This window comes from Camelus bactrianus, chromosome X, assembly GCF_048773025.1.
Source record: "Camelus bactrianus isolate YW-2024 breed Bactrian camel chromosome X, ASM4877302v1, whole genome shotgun sequence".
NCBI lineage: Eukaryota > Metazoa > Chordata > Mammalia > Artiodactyla > Camelidae > Camelus > Camelus bactrianus.
Window position 1 is genome coordinate 116,445,753 of NC_133575.1, and position 18,706 is coordinate 116,464,458.

The following is an 18,706-nucleotide window of genomic DNA, read 5'->3' on the forward strand; positions in this document are numbered from 1 at the left end:
GGCATCTCCCGTAACTGTTCCCCACACACGTGCCGTGCCTCCAGCCCCACCCCGTCCCACTTGGATGCACATGCTCTATATGTCTTTGCTTTATCTCTTATCAATACTCTTTGTCAACATTCTTCTAATTTCTCAAAAGGCATTTCCCCCCACCCCCTGCTGACACTTTTCTTCTTTTCCTCCTCCATATTCCAGCATGTCCACTATAATCCATCCAAAACAAGAGCTCCAGGGTCCCTAGGAGATTCCAGTGGAGAAGGACAGGCGGCATGCACTGTACGCGCTTTTGTAGTCCTAAGCCAGAGGGTGTGCTGAAGAACACGGCTCTGGGCAGGACCCACCGTAGCTGTGGCTTTGCAGCCAGACCCCTGAGCCTAGGTTAATTACCACTGGGCACCCAAGTCAAATCATGATGGATGCCGAGTATGTCCTGTGCAATTGGAAAGGCCACTTTTGGCCAGCAAAGGTCTTGTCCAGGTCCAAGACCTCAGCAGGAAACAAGAGGGAAAGGGCCTTTCCTCTAGAAGTTCAAATACTCTCAGTGGATGAAAATGTCAAAGTGAAAAGCACAGATATAAAGGCCCTAAACGAGTCTCAGATTGAATCCATCACCTCCTCACTGGCAGCCCCGTCCAAGACCAGTGTCCCACCAGGAGAGGAGGTGGCTTACAGAAGCGCTCTGACGGCGGCACAGGAGCTTCTGAACCAGAGAGCAAATCTGGGTCCTGTGAGGGCGTCGGGCGCTCCGGAGTCCACGACGCGGTCTCCAAGGGGACCGAAAAAGCGACCTCGTAAAAAGTATCAGAAGCCCAGAAGGCACTTCCTGAGGAGTCCTAGGAAACGTGAGAACCCCAAATCACCCTTGGTACGACGTTCCAAGAGGGAGGATGCCCCTGACCATGACAAACTTCAGGTGCACACTACCATCGGCTGTATTCCAAGGGAAAGGCAAACAGAGCCCTCAGGAAGCTCCAGCATGTGCCCAAACTTCCCGCCCCTGCCAGAAGATGACCACAAGAAAGAGGGCAGGGAGGAGAGTGACACCTCAAGAGTTATGTCCTTGCCTTGCACAGTCAGGGAGGAGGGGACCGGTGCTGAAGGTGGAGGCGTCCTTCCATCCCTGCCACCGGGTTTCCTTCCCACTGTGCGCATGGCCCGGGAAGTCTTCTGTGCACAGGCCCTGGCTGTCTCCGCTGAAGGTGCTACCTTCTCCGGGACTGCTAAGGACCCTGGACAGGGCACCTGGAACCCAGGTTTGGAAGGCGAAGCAGCAGCCTCCAGCGGCCCTAAGCCCAGGCTGCGTTACTCACTCCGACTAGCAAGTAGAAAACGGAAGCTGCAGGTACCAGAGTTTGAGGGAGGGCTGCAAGAATCTCAGCCTTCAGTGGACTCAGAGGCTAGTAGCCCCACCAGTGCCGCTGAGAAGGGTGTCGGCGAGGCCACGGGACAGCCGCCAAGCCTGGCTTCCCCACAGGAGCCGTCTCCCATTGAAAGAGGAATGATGGTCTGGTTTAAATTTCAGAATCACCCCTTCTGGCCGGCTGTGGTAAAGAGTGTCAGCCAAACGGAGCAGACTGCCAGGGTGCTCCTGATTGAGGCGAACATGCACAGTGAGAGGAGCGGCATCCGAGTTCCTCTTCGAAGACTGAAACACCTGGATTGTAAAGGGAAGGAAAGGCTAGTGAAGAGAGCTGGGAAACTGTACGGGCAAGGTGTGAACTGGTGTTTCTCACTGATTTCCCACTACCGAGAAGGGCTCGGTCGTGGGACTTTTGCTGGCTCTTTCCTGGACTATTATGCTGCGGACGTCAGCTACCCAATGAGGAAAGCCATCCAAGAGGGGGACCTGGAGATTGAGTTCCCAAAGGTGAATTATGCCGACCTGGAAGATTCCGAGGAGGAGACCTCCCTGGGCGGGAAGAGGCCCTGCAAGAAAATCCTCCCTGACCGGATGAGGGCCGCCTGGGACCGAGCCAACCAGAAGCTAGTGGACTTCATCGTGAAAAGGAAGGGGGCCGACCACCATCTTCTGGACATTGTCAAAGGCAGGAAGCAGTCCCGCTGGCTGACATCCTATCTGAATTCCAATAGGTATGTCATCTGTGTCGAAACATACCTGGAAGATGAAGATCAGTTGGATGCAGTGGTGGGACACTTGCAAGAAATCTACAAACAGGTCGACAAGAAGGTGCTGGCTCTGACACGAGATGACAAAGTGAGTTTTGTCCTGGAAGTTCTTCTGCCAGAAGCAATCATCTGTTCACTTGCAGCACTGGATGGATTGGATTACAAGGAGGCAGAAGCAAAGTACCTGCGAGGGCCACCTGTGCATTACCGGGAAAAAGAGCTCTTTGATGAAAACATCTTAAAGGAAATGAGAAGGAGGTCAGCGAGGAGGAGCAGGGTGAAGTAACTCTCCCCCCGCGCCCACACCTTGTCAGGGAGACTTCTCATCATGCACATCATTAGCGAGCATCCCTGTCTGTCTGAAAGGCGTGATCCTCCCAATGTCTGTGGCGCGTAAACACCTTCTGGAAATCCAAGGCCTCGGGAACGCGCTGAATTCCTTCTGGATCCATCCCGAGCACTTGAGGGTGGCATGGTCATCATCATTCCTCGTTCCCAGACCCCTCACACTGCTCATTTATTAAGATGCTGCAGATAACCGGACTTGCCTCTACTTGCCCCAATGTGTAGTTTTCCAGATATCTTCATAAAACTGCTTTTGACTTTTTTTTCCCCATAGTTCAAAATAGGATGCACATTCTTTTGTTACGTGAAAAAGCCCTGGTTTCAGATACTAAGCAACCGTCGTTTTCAAAACCTAAGGTGTATGTTTTACAGAAATGTCACATGGGTTTCTCATTCTTCCTGTGATGGAGTGGTACAGACGACTGATTGGATTCCTTCTCAAGATCATCCCTGACTTTTCCCGACTGTGCTTGCTCGTTTGGAAAAATAGCCCTGAGAGGTGAAGCCAGTGACAGAGATGTTCCCTATATATTGTTGCAACCTTCCAACGGTTCTTGGAAAAGCGATCTGAAATCCAGACAAGGTCAGTGGACCATCTGCACGTGGTCCTCATGGGAGTGAATGCAATCTCAGCATGCAGTCAACGTTGTGTCACCCTGTGCAAGACTGTTAACTCTACGTTAGTTTCCCTGAGATTGCATTTCTGGGAGTATCTCTTCTTCAGCGGCTGAGTGGTTTCCCAAAGCCGACAGGCTCCTGGCCATCCTCCTAAGTGACAGGGACTGGATCTGCTACACGTAGCCGTCTGTCCCCATGTGGAAGACAACTAGGGCCATCATATACACAGTCCAGCTACTCTAGACCCGGGAGTCCAGGCTGACTGTCAGGCACCCATCTACTTGGCATAAATTGTAGGAAAGCAAGCTCTTTGTTCTGGACCTGTGTCCCCTAAACAACAACAACAACAACAACAACAACAACAACAACAACAACAACAACAACAACAAATCAGTCGTTTGTCTCAAACCAAGCAAGCTTGATCTTTGGACTTACTCGCTGACTGGCTCTGACAGGTTCTGACACTGTAAATGCAGACCAGTAAGTCATTCCAGGCTGCGTGAGCAGTGGTAGATGGACCAGGATCTGGGAAGTGGGAACTGGGTTACAGAAGAGTCTCCATTCGGCTAAACACAGTTTTTGTTGGAATACAGGGAAACGTGCGTGATTAAGAGGTAAATTCTGAAGCCCATGAACTGTCATCCTAACTTGAAACAGGAGGTCTTGTTGTTGTTGTTGAGAGGAGAAACAGATGTTAAACAAGCTAGCTTCCTTTTTAAAAGCTGATGTGAAAATAAACATTAAAGGCTTAATGTGAACCTGAGTGTGTTTTTATTCTTAGATTCAACTGTCACTCACAGGTCCAGGTTAAGTGTTCATGTGGCCTCGTGATGTGTGTGTGTGTGTGTGTGTGTGTGTGTGTGTGTGTGTGTAAAATTTGCACAGGTCAGCTGTTTTGATTCACGGTAAAACCATGGTATCGTTTACCTCAAACCTCTGCTTCATCATATTTCAGATTGTACAACTACATAGTTGGAATGTCTGAAAAATTATATGTGTGTGTGTGTGTGTGTGTATACTTTCAGGATTTTGATGGATTAGTTGCCGTCTTTGAAAGTTCTCCAGGAACTTTCTTCTCACTGTAAGGAAATATTCACTTTCATACTCATTTTTTAAATTTTAGTCAGGGCCTTCCAGATCATATGTACTTCAGGCCCACCAGAACCCGTCTGAACTCTGTCTGACAGAGGCCAAGACTCCTGGGGCATTTCTGCCTGGGCCAAAGCACATGACTTCCTCATGGTCCTGGGAAGTGTTTGGAAACACACCACCTCCATGCTCTACATGGAACTTACACCCTGAAACACCACACTTCATTTCTTCTATAACACTGTGTTTCTCTGAGTCAAATATACCTCCCAGCTTCAGCTTTCTCAGGGAGACAGGTCTGTCTCTACGTTTTCCTATTTTCTTCACTACTTCATTCTTACATTCATTCCCTTCACTCATTCATTCATCCATTCAAAGCATTGTGAGTTGGTAGAGCTTAAGACTCTGCTCTGAGGATAAATTCCAGGTGCCACAGGAAGAGCTCACTGTCCCGTGAGCTAGGGGACCATCTAATCTCCAAGATGATGGGGATGCACCACTCACCTTCTCAGTGAGAAATATTTATCAGCATCATGGACTGATGGCCTACATATGAAAGCAGAACCCCGTGGATCCCCACATCGGTGAGTTCATGGGTGTCTGTTGGTTTATAGAGAAGGGAGAGTACCGGGGCCCTCTCGTGGGGTTATTTGCCTCTCTGGGACATGCATCTCTTCTCTTTCCATTTGGACCGGGGCGCATTTGGGGTGTAGAGCCGGATTTGTGGCTGGCTGTGTGGACTCTGAGATCCCTTCCCATCTGAGCCTTTGTTAAGGTGGCTCTAAGACCGCCCATCAGAGGTGTGTGTATTTGATGGGAAAACCCAACCTTTTGGTCACCCATTGGAACCCACTGCATTCAGGACATCGCTCCTGCAGTCATAAGTCAGAAGGCTGAACGTTGAGCTCTGAGCCTCATTTTTGGCTGGCAAAGGTGAGTGGAGAAGGCATGCACAGCATTTACAGGTCTCTGCATCCGTGGCTGAATCTGACAACAAAAGATTGGAACCTCCCAGGCAGGTTCATCAGATCCCATCCTCAAGGAAGTCACAGCCCATGTACTCCAAATAGGAAGGTCCTGTCTGGGGCCCTAAGGGTGACCTGAGAGTCTGGGAGAGCCAGTCCAATGCCCCCGGCCCCTGGCCAGCCTTCAGTCTACACCCCACTCCCCTGCCCTTCTGCCTGACTTTGGGAGCACAGCCCCATTAGAGCGGGACCACACCTGACCCCGAGGCAAGCCATTCCCCACACCTCTCCAATCACCTTCCTTGTCCTCATCAATTCTGTGTCCACCCTGAGACTCCTCTGGGCCACAGAGGGCTCTCAGGGACACTGCCTCAGTCCCAAGTCAACCCAGAGCCTGCCTCCTTGCCCTGGACGATCTGCCAAGCTCACTGGCCCAGAACTGTAACCGCCCTGAGCCTCCCCTGGTCCCTAGAGGGGCCATCAAGGTCACTGCCCAAATGCCATATCCACCCTGAGCCTCGCAGTTTGGAGGGGTTGCCTCTGCCACGGCAGGCCAAAGGGCCCGCAGGCCATCACCCCCATGCCAGTGCCAAGGCTGTGGGCTGGACCTACGGTCAGTTGCATTGCACACTGGGGATCAAACACACCCACCCTCGTCCTGCCTGGCACAAGGACTTCTGGCCTTACTGGCCAAGCCTGAGATGACCTCTGGGCAGTTTCATAATCAGTTTCCCAGTGATTGTACTAGTAATCCTCAAAGTTTGGGGGGCCCCTTAGGGGTGCTCAGAAAATGTCGTCCTTCTGCAACCAGAGCACCCTGGGGTACCCAGCATCCACCTCCCCCCATCATACTGTAATTAATACTGCTTTGTGGTGTCTAAGCCCCTCCCCCAGGGCTACATTGGCTGGAAGGGGGCCTTGCTGGGCAGTCAATGCCTAAGGGGGTGGCTGCTCATTGTCCTGGGGAGAGGGAAATGAATGAAGGCCATGAACCTAGGATAGACCACTAGGAGTCAATGACATAGTCATGGCAACCCTAAAACCACAACTTACTGGCACAGTGACTGAAGAACCAGCCCCAAGCAACTAGGGAGGAAGAAAAGGAAGGTGCCCCCTCAACCCAGGTCCACAGGTACTTTCAAGGTGAGGTGACCTCACCCAAGCTCTTCCTCCTCTTCCCTGTTGACTCCCCTCAAGGCTCCTTCCTTGCCCTTCCCTGACGTACACTGCCTCCTCAGCCCCCACCCCTTCACTTGAAGCCTCTGTTTCTCCAAACCAAATGGCCTTCGTGCTCACTTTGCTGTCTTTCCAGAGGCCCAAGACAACCATTTGAGTCCTAAGAACTATACCATCAAAACCATGCATTGTTATAAATTCATGAACACCATCCTTGTGCACTTTCTTATAGTTGCATGCTTGAGACACCAGTGATCTAATGCACATGCGTGGTATAGAATGAAGCTTGTTTATTTGCAAAAGCCATGTTAACTCTGAAAAATAAAAACCGTGAGAAGTTTGCACAGTCTCAGTGGAAACAGCTGGAAAATCATGACTGGAGACAGGTCATTTTGTGTCCTTCCATTTCTTCCTAAGAGAATCTCGATTGGAGGAAGGAGCATATCAGCCAGTCCTTTAAAGAAGGGGTGTATTTGTTCCTAGTAGTCTCTTCTCTTCATTGTTCTTTCTTCCCCCAACCCAACCCCCTCTTTTCCTACCTTCTTTTTGACTGGGTACTTTTTACAACCACTTCTTCGCTCCCTGTTTTGTTTGGGGGGTTAACAGGTTCTATGGGCCCTTGGGAAGGTAGACAGACACAAGACCAAGGAAGTGGAGATGAGTTTAGACAGTAAGAGGAGGAAAAGGATTGGGGATTCTTTGAGGGGAGAGTAGGAAGAAAATGTGTGACATTAGTAAGCAGATATCTTGACTTTAATCTAGACTGAGAGGTTTGGCTATATCCATAGCAGATGACAGTAATGGCAGTAAAAGATGAGGAACTAAGGTTGACTTCAATGTAAAATATGGTAGCAATTCACTCATAATGAATTCACTTAATCCCAAAACAAAGATTTATTGAGCACCCACCATAGTCCAGGCACTAGGTTAGGGACCAATCAAAGGATAATAATAACTGTCACTAACAAGCGGTTTGGATATCTAATCTTTACACAAATTCTTCAATGTAGATGAGGTTATCTTATTTTATAGGACAGGACACTGAGGACCAGCAAAGTTGAGCAACGCGTTCCAGGTCACCTAGTGTTGAGTCTAAGTTTGCCTGACTCCAAAGCCCACACGTTCCCCATTCCTGTACAACCTATGGCCAAAAAGAGCAGGGAAGGACCGAGACATTTTCTGAGATTTTGAGTATATGGAATGAGGAATTTGGGAGTGGTTTTCGAAAGCTTTCAAACAGGCATAAACGTGGAGAGAACAGTATGATGATCACCCAGCTTCATCTATTATCAAGATAGAGTTCATTCTGTTTCACATATTACCCTTTGTAACTCTGCCCCTGCCCCATCCCCACTCAGTTATTTTAAAGCTAATCCTAGACATCCTTTTATTCATAGCCCCTTCGTACGCATACTGGTTTCTTAAAACAACGTCATGCATGACCAGGCATAGCAAGTCATCAATAATTCTTAGCATTATCTAATGTCTGGTCAATATTTACATTTCCCAGATGATTTCATAAGTGTCTTTTTATTCTCAGCTGGTCCAAATCAGGATTCAAAAAGGGTCTGCACCCTCCATCTCTTGGCATGTTTTGTTAGTTTCTTCTAGTCTGTTACCAGTCTCTCTCCTCTTGCTTTTCCTTGCCATTTATTTGCTGCTGAGGAAGTTAGGTCATCATCTCCTAAAATTCCAGAGATCTTGAATTTGGCTGATTGCATTCCCCCTTGTGTTTCTTAACATGTTCTCCTAGCCACAGTTATTTTCTGTAAACTGATAGGCTTCAACAGATTCAGGTCTGACTTTTGGGCAGGAATACATCAGAGATGTTGCTCTGTACTTCCATTTGCATCCGTGTCCCATCGGGAGATACTTAAAGACTCCCTGTCCCATTTTTGTGACATGGGTTCAGTTGTTATTAGCCTGCCCCATTTGTGTCAAAGTTCCCAGTCACTAGGGGGATCATTTATTACCTAAATGGAGACACATTTGAGAATGAAGAACGGCGTGGTATTAGTAACGATGCCTGGACAGACAATGCAAACCATAAGGAAGACCATGGTGTATACTAAATGCAGCACATCAACATTTCACTTAATGGGTGTAGCAACCATTGGGGATTATTGTCTAGATCCATTATTTCGTTAGCTGTTCAAAATGGTGGTTTCTTATAACTTATCATTCTTCCTGGATTTATTGGCTGGAACTCTTACCATAAAGAAAAACTCCTGGTTATTTGGCTTTCCTGCAATATAACCCACACAAGAAAAGCAGAATTACTGCTTTATTCTTTCCCTTTCAGAGTGATGGGTTGCTGTCTTCCAATCTCTTAAAGTGAACAAAGATCATTTGGTGGTTTGTTTGTTTGTTTTTTTTTTTTTTTTTTTTTTTTTTTTTGGTTTTGCCAAAAACTCTGGTTTATTAGCTGTATGGGTGATTCAAACCAGGTATTATTCCATTTGTATGTCTTTTCTAGAGAAACGTCCCTTCAAGTCCTTTCTCTACCTTCCAGTTGGCTCATTTACCAAAAGTCACACGCCTAGGAAACGGCAGCAGTTGGCCTTGAACTCTGGATCCCATGCTTTACCTACTGTGCTGTCAAACTGCACACAAAGGCAGCATTGTAGACTGTCCTCTAGGATAACAGCGTGGGGAGCTAAGGATACACCCACTCCAAATCCCCAACATTCCACCTCTCTTGCATTTGTAAGCCTTTTTGAAACTAATTTAAAAAATCTCAGACCCACTAATAACGAGGTCCCCAAGGATATGAATTGTTACACAGAATATCATTTTTCATCTGTCGTCTGTATCTTTCAAGTTTTGACTGTGTCTTCATGGTTGGAGTAGTTGTTGAGTGATTCCACTCTTCCTCTTCCCATATCCTTCATAATTTGATACATTTTGATAATATCATCTCAGCTTCCTTTGTCCCAGACTCAAGATATGTAAACTCTTCAGTTCGTCCTTAAAGAAACAAAAGGGCGAATGACACTAGGAGTTTAATCTCAAATCTATTGTATGAATGATGCAAATATGAAAGGAAGGTTCCTAGTTCAATCTCTATATGTGCCTTATGGTTTCACTTAGAGAAAAGCTGTACAGTAATCCCTGTCAGAATTCCTAGCTCCTTCACCTCACTAGTCAAGCCCAATGAAAATGGGAGATAACTTCATGTATTTCCACCTTTGTTACTGAAAAAGAGTGCAAAACTCTGATAAGGAGTCCCAGGGAGGAGTACTGGCTTTGGAATAATTTTCCTCTAGCAACATTCAGCTGTTAAAAAAATAGGCATGGAAAAATCATTTCAATTTGTCTCTCCAAAAAAATGGGAGTGAATTCTAGCCTGTAAGACACATTATGGATGCTCAGGAAATGTTAGTACTTTTTTCTTTTCCCTCCACAAAGTACCACACATTCTAACCTGAGTATTTCTCCATGCAGCCTGGAGGTCTTGTATTGTCTGCCGCTGACCTTGCAAAATACTGGATGCTGTTATTCACAAACCCTTTTCATTTGTGGGTTTCAATTCACTTTGCTTTTCCTCCTAACTGTCCCCGAAACAACTCAGTTGAGAGATCTCTTTGTCCACATCTGGTTTTACTCTCATCTCTAACCCCTAAATTTCTAACAGTTTCATAACAAGAGTATCCCTTTAGCATCTGAAGACTCCCGGGGCATTCAAGTGAAGCTGTAAAGTAGGTAGAAGATACAGAGATCTGTAGCTCACCCTGGGTCATTACCATATACAGCAGTCTTTAGCATAGAAACAGTTGTTCAGAAAATACAAAAGGAGAAGGGATGCAACTATAGACAACGGTAGCATTAAAGATGAGGAGGAAGAAGCAGTCTAGGAAAGAGCCTGAGGAAAGCATTCAGCATCATAGGACAACCCGAAAAGAGCGTGGGATAAATGAAGATATAGCAAGAAGACAGAGGCTGGTACTAGCACAGAAACAGACAGATAGACCGATGCAACAGGAGAAAGAGTCCCAAAGTAAACCCACCCATATACGGTCAACTCACATTCAACAAGGGTGCCAAGAACACAAAAAGGCAAAAGGATGGTCTCTTCATTAAATGGTGTTGGGCAAACTGGAAACCCACATGCAGAAGAGTGAAAGTGGACCCTTATCTCACGCCATATACAAAAATCCACCGAAAATGGACTAAAGACTTGAATGTAAGACTTGAAACTGTAAAACTACCAGAAGAAAACATAGGGAAAAAGCTTCTTGGCATTGATATGGGCAATGATTTTTTTGATGTGTACCAAAAGTACAGACAACAAAAGCAAAAATAGACAAATGGAATTGCATCAAAGTAAAAACCTTCCGCACAGAAAAGGAATCAATCCACAGAGTGAAAAGGCCACCTACAGAAGGGGAGAGAATATTTACAAACCATATATCTGATAAAAAAAAAAAGTTCATATCCAAAATATATGGGGAATTCATACAAGGTGGTAGCCAACAAGCAAACAAAGGAAAAAACTAACAACCTCCCCCCACCCCAGAGACCACCCAAGTAAAACATGGTCAAAGAAACTGAGTAGATATTTCTCAAAAGAAGACATACAGATGTCCGACAGGTATACAAAAAGATGGTCAACCTCACTAATCATCAGGGAAATGCCAATTTAAACCCCAAGGAGATACCACCACAAACCTCTTAGGATGGCTGTTACCTGAAAATGAAAGTTAACAAGTGTTGATGTGATGTAGCTAAAAGGGAACCCTTGTGCACTGTTGGTCAGAATGTAAATTGGTACAGCTCTTATGGAAAAGGTAGGTGGTTCCTCAAAAACTTAAATATAGAACTACCATGTGATCCCACTTCTGAGCACTTATCCAAAGGAAATGAAATCAGGATCTGGAAGAGATACCTCCACTTCCATGACCATCGCAGCATTATTCACAGTAGCCAAGACACGGAACCAACGACCTAAATATCCCTTGACAGATGAATGGATAAAGAAAATGTGGTATATACATACAATGGAATATTATTCAGCCTTTAAAAAGAAGAAAAAATCCTGCCATTCCCAACAACATAGATGAACCAGAAGGCCACTATGCTAAGCGAAATAAGCAAGACACAGAAAGACAAATACTGCATGATCTCTCTTGTATGTGGCTCCCAAAAAACTCAAACCTGTAGAAGCAGGGATTAGAATGATGGTGGCCAGGGGCTCGAGGGAGGGGGAAATGGGGAGATGTTGGTCAAAGGGTAAAAAATTTCAGTTATGCAAGATGAGTAAGTGCTGGGCATCTAATAGACAGCAATGTGACTCTAGTTAGCCATAATTTAATGTATACTGGAAACTTGCTAAGAGGGTAGATCTTGAGTGTTCTCAACACAAATAAAATGGTAACTAGCTGAGGTGATTGATGTTAATTAGCTTGATCTTGTCGATTATTTCACAATTTATACATATATAAAATTATCAAATTTTACAACTTGAACATACACAATATTTTAATTTGTCAAGTATGCCTCAATTTTAAGAAGTAAAAATTTTAATGACGGAGTGTTCAGCATTTCAAATGTGGTAAGGAAGTTATGCAAGACAGTTAATGATATGCAGTTGAAAGTTAGTGATTACCTGAAACAACGTTCATAATGGGACCAAACTCCAGACCACATCAATATGTTAAGAAGCAAACATGAGGAGAGGCAGAAACTGCAAATGTAGGCTACTTTTCCATTCGCTTGTATGTCATGGAGCAAAGGAAAAAGGATAGCTTTGAGGGATGAGGATGAGAGAAACCAATGTTGTTGGTTGGTTAGTGGTTTTTTGAAAGAGACTAAAGCATGTTTATATATTGATGGCGATTTGTCCATGGACACCCAAAAACTGGTTAAGAGACTTAATTATAAGTGCTACTGGAATTTTCCCTGGTTTTTAAGTGAAATTGACTTTAAAATGTTTAAGCATTTGCTTAGTATGATGGTTATTTTTTTTTTCCTGATTACAGGAGTAATCCGTGATTGTTGTAAAAATATTCAAACCTAACAGACGTTCATAAAGTAGAAATTTGATGTTTTCTGTAATCTCAGAGAGAACTGCCATTAACAATTTGATACACACTATTCAGAGATTTCTCCCCACCTTTGCATACACTGCAGTTTACCCATGTGTGACCCTGCGTCTTTTCCCCTAATGGTATAGTTAGATAATAATTAAGGATGGAACTAATGGTAAAAATAAGCCACGCCTGTTGATAGCTCTGCATCTTGGATGCTTAATTCAGGATTAGCTATCCTCCATTTTCAGGAATTTTATTGACAAACCCCTCACTATTGTTTTGTTTGCTCTTCCACCTTAGAATTATCGTCACTGAAATTCAGGTAGCTTGAATGATCGTCTTTGTGATGTCTTCCTTTTGACGGGCAACCACGTGGGCCCATGTGGTAAAAATGAGTATTAAAATTTACATTTAGCATCAGCACTGGAATTTGACACAACAATGTAAAATGATTATAAATCAATAAAAAATGTTTTTTAAAAAAGCACTTTAGAAATATTCAGAAGAACAATACTGCACTGCTCACTTTCTTCAAAAATCCCTGCACTCCACTTAGTGCTAGTTCCATCTCTTGACCCCTTTTCTTCGTTTTGTAATATTATTATCCTCTGCACTGTATTATGGCACTTTCCCCTGTGCCTGAACATATATACCACGTAGAAGAGAATGACGCAATTTCCCTAATACAAAATTAAATGCACTAGTTGAACTGTCTTTTACAGGTCAAAATTTATCCCATAGATTAATATTAAAACAAATATATCCAGTGTAACATCTGACATTTGAAACAGGTTTCTCAATATTGGGAAAGAAAGGTTACTACTTTGAATTTTTATAAGTTTCTATAAGGTGAAGCTTCCCATACTGAGAAGTGTTTTTATTTTCTGCTTGTTTGGTGACCTCAGTGTGTTGATAAAATTTGGCTCATAGGAGGCCACAGTCATAAATTCAATCTTTACGTGAGAAGAAAACTTATGAAAGAACACATCATTCGGATGTCACACCTTAAGTCCACAGAGGTGGCTAATGGGCTCATAATTACTTGTCCGTAGTGTTAAAAAATCTTAATGAGGGCATCAGTGAGCAACAACTATCATTTCTTTAGCACTTCGCATGTGCCTACGCATTTTGCCCTCATTGTTTCATCTGGCGCTCACGATAATCATATGGCACAGGGAACACCATCATTTACTGCCCTACAAACAAACAAGAATGACGCTGTTTTCATGAACACAGATGGTTCTAGATTTAGTCAGCATTGATACACAATTTGTTCCTTTGCTTGTTTGGGATGAGCACTGCTGAGAAAATCCTGATTCACATGGATAAACATATAGTGGGCTGCCTGGTAGAATTTTACACTTTAGGCACAAAGTCGGAAAGCAAAAAACAGCGGGGAGGGTGGATGTGTGGACAAGACTGAAGGGCAGAGCTACACTCCTTCTAATCAGTGATGTGGATATTTTGCAGAATTGCCAGGGTAAGCATACTTTAGATACCTGGGCAACAGTGTACTAACTTGGCAACCCATGTGTTTGTTGATGGCCTTCCATAGAGTAAAATGTGTATGGAATAGACCCCATTGTTATCTGTCAACTGTTTGCTGGTATGACACGCTGTGTGTAAGTAAGACTGGCCCAGACCTCTATGGCCCAGCATGACCTCTGAGTAAAGCCACCAAGTTCTGTGGAAATCCGGAAAGGACAGCTCTGGTCTGGTTACTCTTTAGGCCGTGTGGTCCAGCTTACTGCACTATCGCATGCTGTCTGCAGTGGGAGAGATGCAAAGTCACAGCGTGATGCTGACCTTTTCCTGTATCCCTTAGGGGCACCAGCATCCTGTCACTTAAACAGCCTTCTGGCAATAAGGAGCTGTAAGAAGTCAGCGACTAGCCACTGTGGAAAACAGTGTGGAGATTCCTCAAAAGACTAGGAATAGACTTACCGTATGACCCAGGAATCCCACTCCTGGGCATATATCCAGAACGAACCCTACTTCAGGATGACACCTGCACCCCAATGTTCATAGCAGCACTATTTACAGTAGCCAAGACATGGAGACAGCCTAAATGTCCATCAACAGGTGACTGGATAAAGAAGAGGTGGTATATTTATACAATGGAATAGTACTCAGCCATAAAAAACGACAACATAATGCCATTTGCAGCCACATGGATGTCCCTGGAGACTGTCATTCTAAGTGAAGTGAGCCAGGAGGAGAAAGAAAAATACCATATGAGATCACTCATATGTGGAATCTAAAAAACAAAAACAAACAAACAAACAAACAAGCAAAACAAAGCATAAATACAGGATGGAAATAGACTCATAGACATAGAATACAGACTTGTGGTTGCCGGGCGGCGGAGGGTGGGAAGGGATAGACTGGGATTTCAAAATTGTAGAATACATAAACAAGATTATACTGTATAGCACAGGGAATCACAGAGGAAAAAATGTGATAATGAGTGTGTATATGTCCATGTATGACTGAACAATTGTGCTGAACACTAGAATTTGACACAACATTGTAAAATGATTATAAATCAATAAAAAATGTTTAAAGAGAAAAAAGAAGTCAGCGACTAGTGTGTTTGAAAAGTTTCCTTGTCTTGGCACCCTAATGTTTGAGTGTGACTTTGCTTAAGACGTGCACAACCAGGTGGTGAGAAATCCTTTTAATTGATGACTCGTGATATAAAGCGCTTGGTCCTGGGACACCGGGCTGGAAAAGACTCACACAAGGGGTGGGTTTTCCTCTGTGATGTCATCACACAATAAAAATGTTTGGCTGTTTTGCTCAAGGGAAACTATTGAGACCGTGATATGTGTTCATGTTGTATTCAGGGAGACCAACTACTTTCCTATAAAGGAAGTTCTTTAATTATTGCTTTAACTGTTGTTATACATGACAATCTTCTGACATTAAGGAATTTCAGCATTAGAAACCTTAATAGGCTCCTCAGTCATGAATTGGAAAAGTCTGAGAATCAGTATTCCTATATTAAGCAGCACATTAAATGCTCTCTTTATCCTTATCTGCCTGAATCTTGAATCAAAGTTGTAACTAATTCTCCGCCTTAAAAATAAAAGCTAAAACATTTAAAATTTATTAGTGAAATAAATATACAGTGATTTTTTCATCAAGTTACATTCACGTGAATTCACAGATGGATAATTCACTTACTTTCTTATACGTACCTCGTATGACCAAAAGTGAACTGCATCTTCAAGTCACTGTGTTTACTGGCCAGGTTCTTTTATTTTTAGACTAGTATTTTTATAATTTTTTTAGACAAGTATATTGTTCCATTGGCAGCAGTGGTAAGTAAGCAATTGCCTGCTGAGGTCTTATTTATTTTAACAGATGTCAGGTAACACTATGCTTAAGAATCATTTCATCATTATGAAATCAGCATAATGAGACAGCAGCAGCCTCAATTTCTAAAACCTGTACAGTAAATGCTTCTGAAGTGTAATTAAAATTGCTTCTCATAACCTGCAAATCATTGTATTGTGTGTAGAAATGGCCCACACTCCTACACACAGTAGAAGCTCTTGGAAGCTGGAGGCCAAGCTGCCAACAAACGACAGCCTCAAAAACACAACTAGGTACCTCAAAAGGAACTACACTTTTCTCACTCCTCACCCCCCACCCCAAAAGAAAAGAAACAGTGGAAGATGTCTAAATCTTTTTACTCTGCCACAGGACTACAGACAAGCTTGTTATTACCATGATGAAATGATCGCCAGCTTGCAATGGATAACATCAAATTTGATGGGGGCAGTGCTAGTTGAGGTGGAAATTTGATGCATCAAGAACTGTCAACCACTACTCAGGAAACAAAGGCCATCAGACAGGACAACCAAGCACAGGGTTCTAAGACCACTCCGTGTGAGAAGCAAGCAGACCTATGTATCTGTAGGTCCCTGAGAAGAGCACATCATTTGTATTCATAATGATGACTGTGGGTCACCAAGCAAAGATTAAATTTGCATTGATTACACTGTGCTTAACAAAGGGATGTGGATTACACATACATTTTCCAAAGTGGTTATAAAATACAGAATGTTAGGGCTTAAGCGAGTAACCTAATCATCCAAGGAAGAAGAATCATCATTGGTACCACCTCCACATAGGAAAATGCAGCGTTATCCAATTTGGTATTTTGCTGGGATGTGTTATCCTCATGTTTGCTCTTCAGTTCTTGGTGGTTCTGAACAATTGTGTTGCATTTTTCTGCGTCTCGGTCGGCTTTATCAATTGGCTAGTATTACACTAGCACACAAGAATGTACATGAAGGAAACCCTGCAGTGAATCTTTTGATAATTCGGAAAATCTCACCGTTTGTAGAATTTAACTTTTAAAAACTCTCTATCTGGTCTGTGCTAAGTCCGCGGACCATTGGAGCACCCCCGATTATCCTTTACTTTGGCATAACTACACTATTCCTCAAATAAATTAATAAATTTATATTCGTTCTTAGTCCATTCAGAAGTCTTCCATTCTTCCTGTGGTGGTGAGATGTAATTATTAACTCCCTGAGGTGACCAGTGAAACAGCTTTTCAGTCAATATTCTAAAAAGTGTCCGGAAACTAGAATATTTATTTGATCTGCTAACCCCAAAAATATACTTTCAAGGCTACAAAGCAATCCAAATTTAATACATAGAGGTGATCATTCAAAATATCTGAATATCTACATTAGAATCTCCTTTATGTACTTAGAGATGTATTACCATATGGAACTGGTAATACATAGCTAAAGTATTAGGTAGGAAAAGATTCCAAGGTCAATTTTGTAAAGGCGTGAACTGGCCTGGTTTACCCCAGTTGTGGGCACTATGGTGAACTGAGGATGCAAGCCCTGTCTACATAAGTCAAATTTGAGTTTTCTGTAAAACGCCATGTCAAACAAAGGCAGTGTGCCTTTAGGCATCTCTAGGACATCTGCAGGGGACAAAGCTGTTCACTAGTTTTTACAGTGGTGATCATTTTGCAATATATACAAATATGGAATCACTACATTGTACACTTGAAACTAACATGTTACATATCGGTTATACCTCAATTTTTAAAAGAGGGGGTGGGTGGGAGGCAAGAAGGAGTCATTCAAGTGAAGTCAGGGAGATAACATGAAGGTTTGTCCCTACTGGGTCAGGAAAATCCCCTGTTCAAAAGGCAAAGGCAGGAGGCTCCTTTTTCTCCTGGACTTCAGTTGCTGGAGGAAACCACCTGCCCTCCGGCTTGTGGGTAAACTTTGAAAAGCCCTATCTTTGAGGATTCCCCTACAGTTTGTATGAACCACAGTTTTCTATGTGCCTCTCCTCAACTATGGTGTTTATTTCAAGACTTTTATATCCTTAGAAATAAACTCAAAAGAATAAGGTAATTATCTGACAGAATGAGATGACTACATGATAATGACTGATGGACCCTTCGGGTAGAAGATCCGTGGCTTCTTTGCACAGCAGAAAGTTGACAGAAGCTGGAGTCAGAAGGGCTGGTTTCCGTGGCTTTCAAGCTTTAGCATTTCAGCCTAGTCCTTTTACCTCTGTGACTCAGTCTCTGTAATTGTACGGAAATGCCCTGCATAGTCCATGCAACTCCAGTGAGGTTCAACTATGAAATACGGGGAAGCACTCTAAGATGCACTATCTTCAGTGAAAGTTTGTTAGGCTAGGGTTTGAGATTTAAGGGATACCAAGAAAATAGCTGCTGCTTTAGAAAAGATAGACCTGTAAAAACCTTTGACATTTTGTTTTTGCTTCTAAAGGTCATGGCATCGTTTGTATGATGGCATATTCAGGGTTTTGTGCCTGTAAATGTCAAGACATCTTCATTTTGATAGTCTTCAAGACATCACGTCGTCAAGCACCTGATCAGGTTCACAAGCTTAGTAACTGACTAATAGCCAAAGGAGAAGAGGAGACACCCCCAGTGTAATCCTCAATATTTAAGTTCACAGGTAGGATCAGAGTGAGAGTGCAGCACTCTGTACATTTAATCAGAAATATGGTCAAAAAGTCAATTTCAACCCTGAGGATAAGAAACGGAACCACTGGAATCAAAAGAGCAATCTCTGTGCCAAAAAAGAAATCCTTATCAGACATTTGGGGTTTCGCTGCTGAAGGATTAAATAATAAAATCAGGACATGAAGGATTTTTGCCATGCTCATTTTGATTGCAAAAAAGGGTGACACTTATTCTGATGATTGTAAATTGAAGTATTATATCATGGTACTACATAAGTGCATGGCTGCACTTGTTGACTCAAACGATATTGGAAGGAATTACTTCCTTGACATTAGCCACTTTTGCAAAGTAGGTGTTTAGTTACTATGGAACAAAAGGAA

At 43.4% G+C, this 18,706-nt stretch overlaps 1 protein-coding gene across 1 annotated transcript; it reads left to right on the plus strand.

The window, feature by feature from the left end:
* Positions 1-412: 412 nt before the first annotated feature.
* On the plus strand, positions 413-2,413 carry PWWP4 (PWWP domain containing 4). Its single transcript, XM_010947148.2, has one exon. The coding sequence runs from the start codon at positions 413-415 to the stop codon at positions 2,411-2,413; it is 2,001 nt and encodes a 666-aa protein (XP_010945450.2).
* Positions 2,414-18,706: the final 16,293 nt, after the last annotated feature.

What these genes read in the sequence shown, in the direction of transcription:
- PWWP4 (XM_010947148.2), top strand. Translation starts at nt 413, where the DNA reads ATGGATGCCGAGTATGTCCTGTGCAATTGGAAAGGCCACTTTTGGCCA.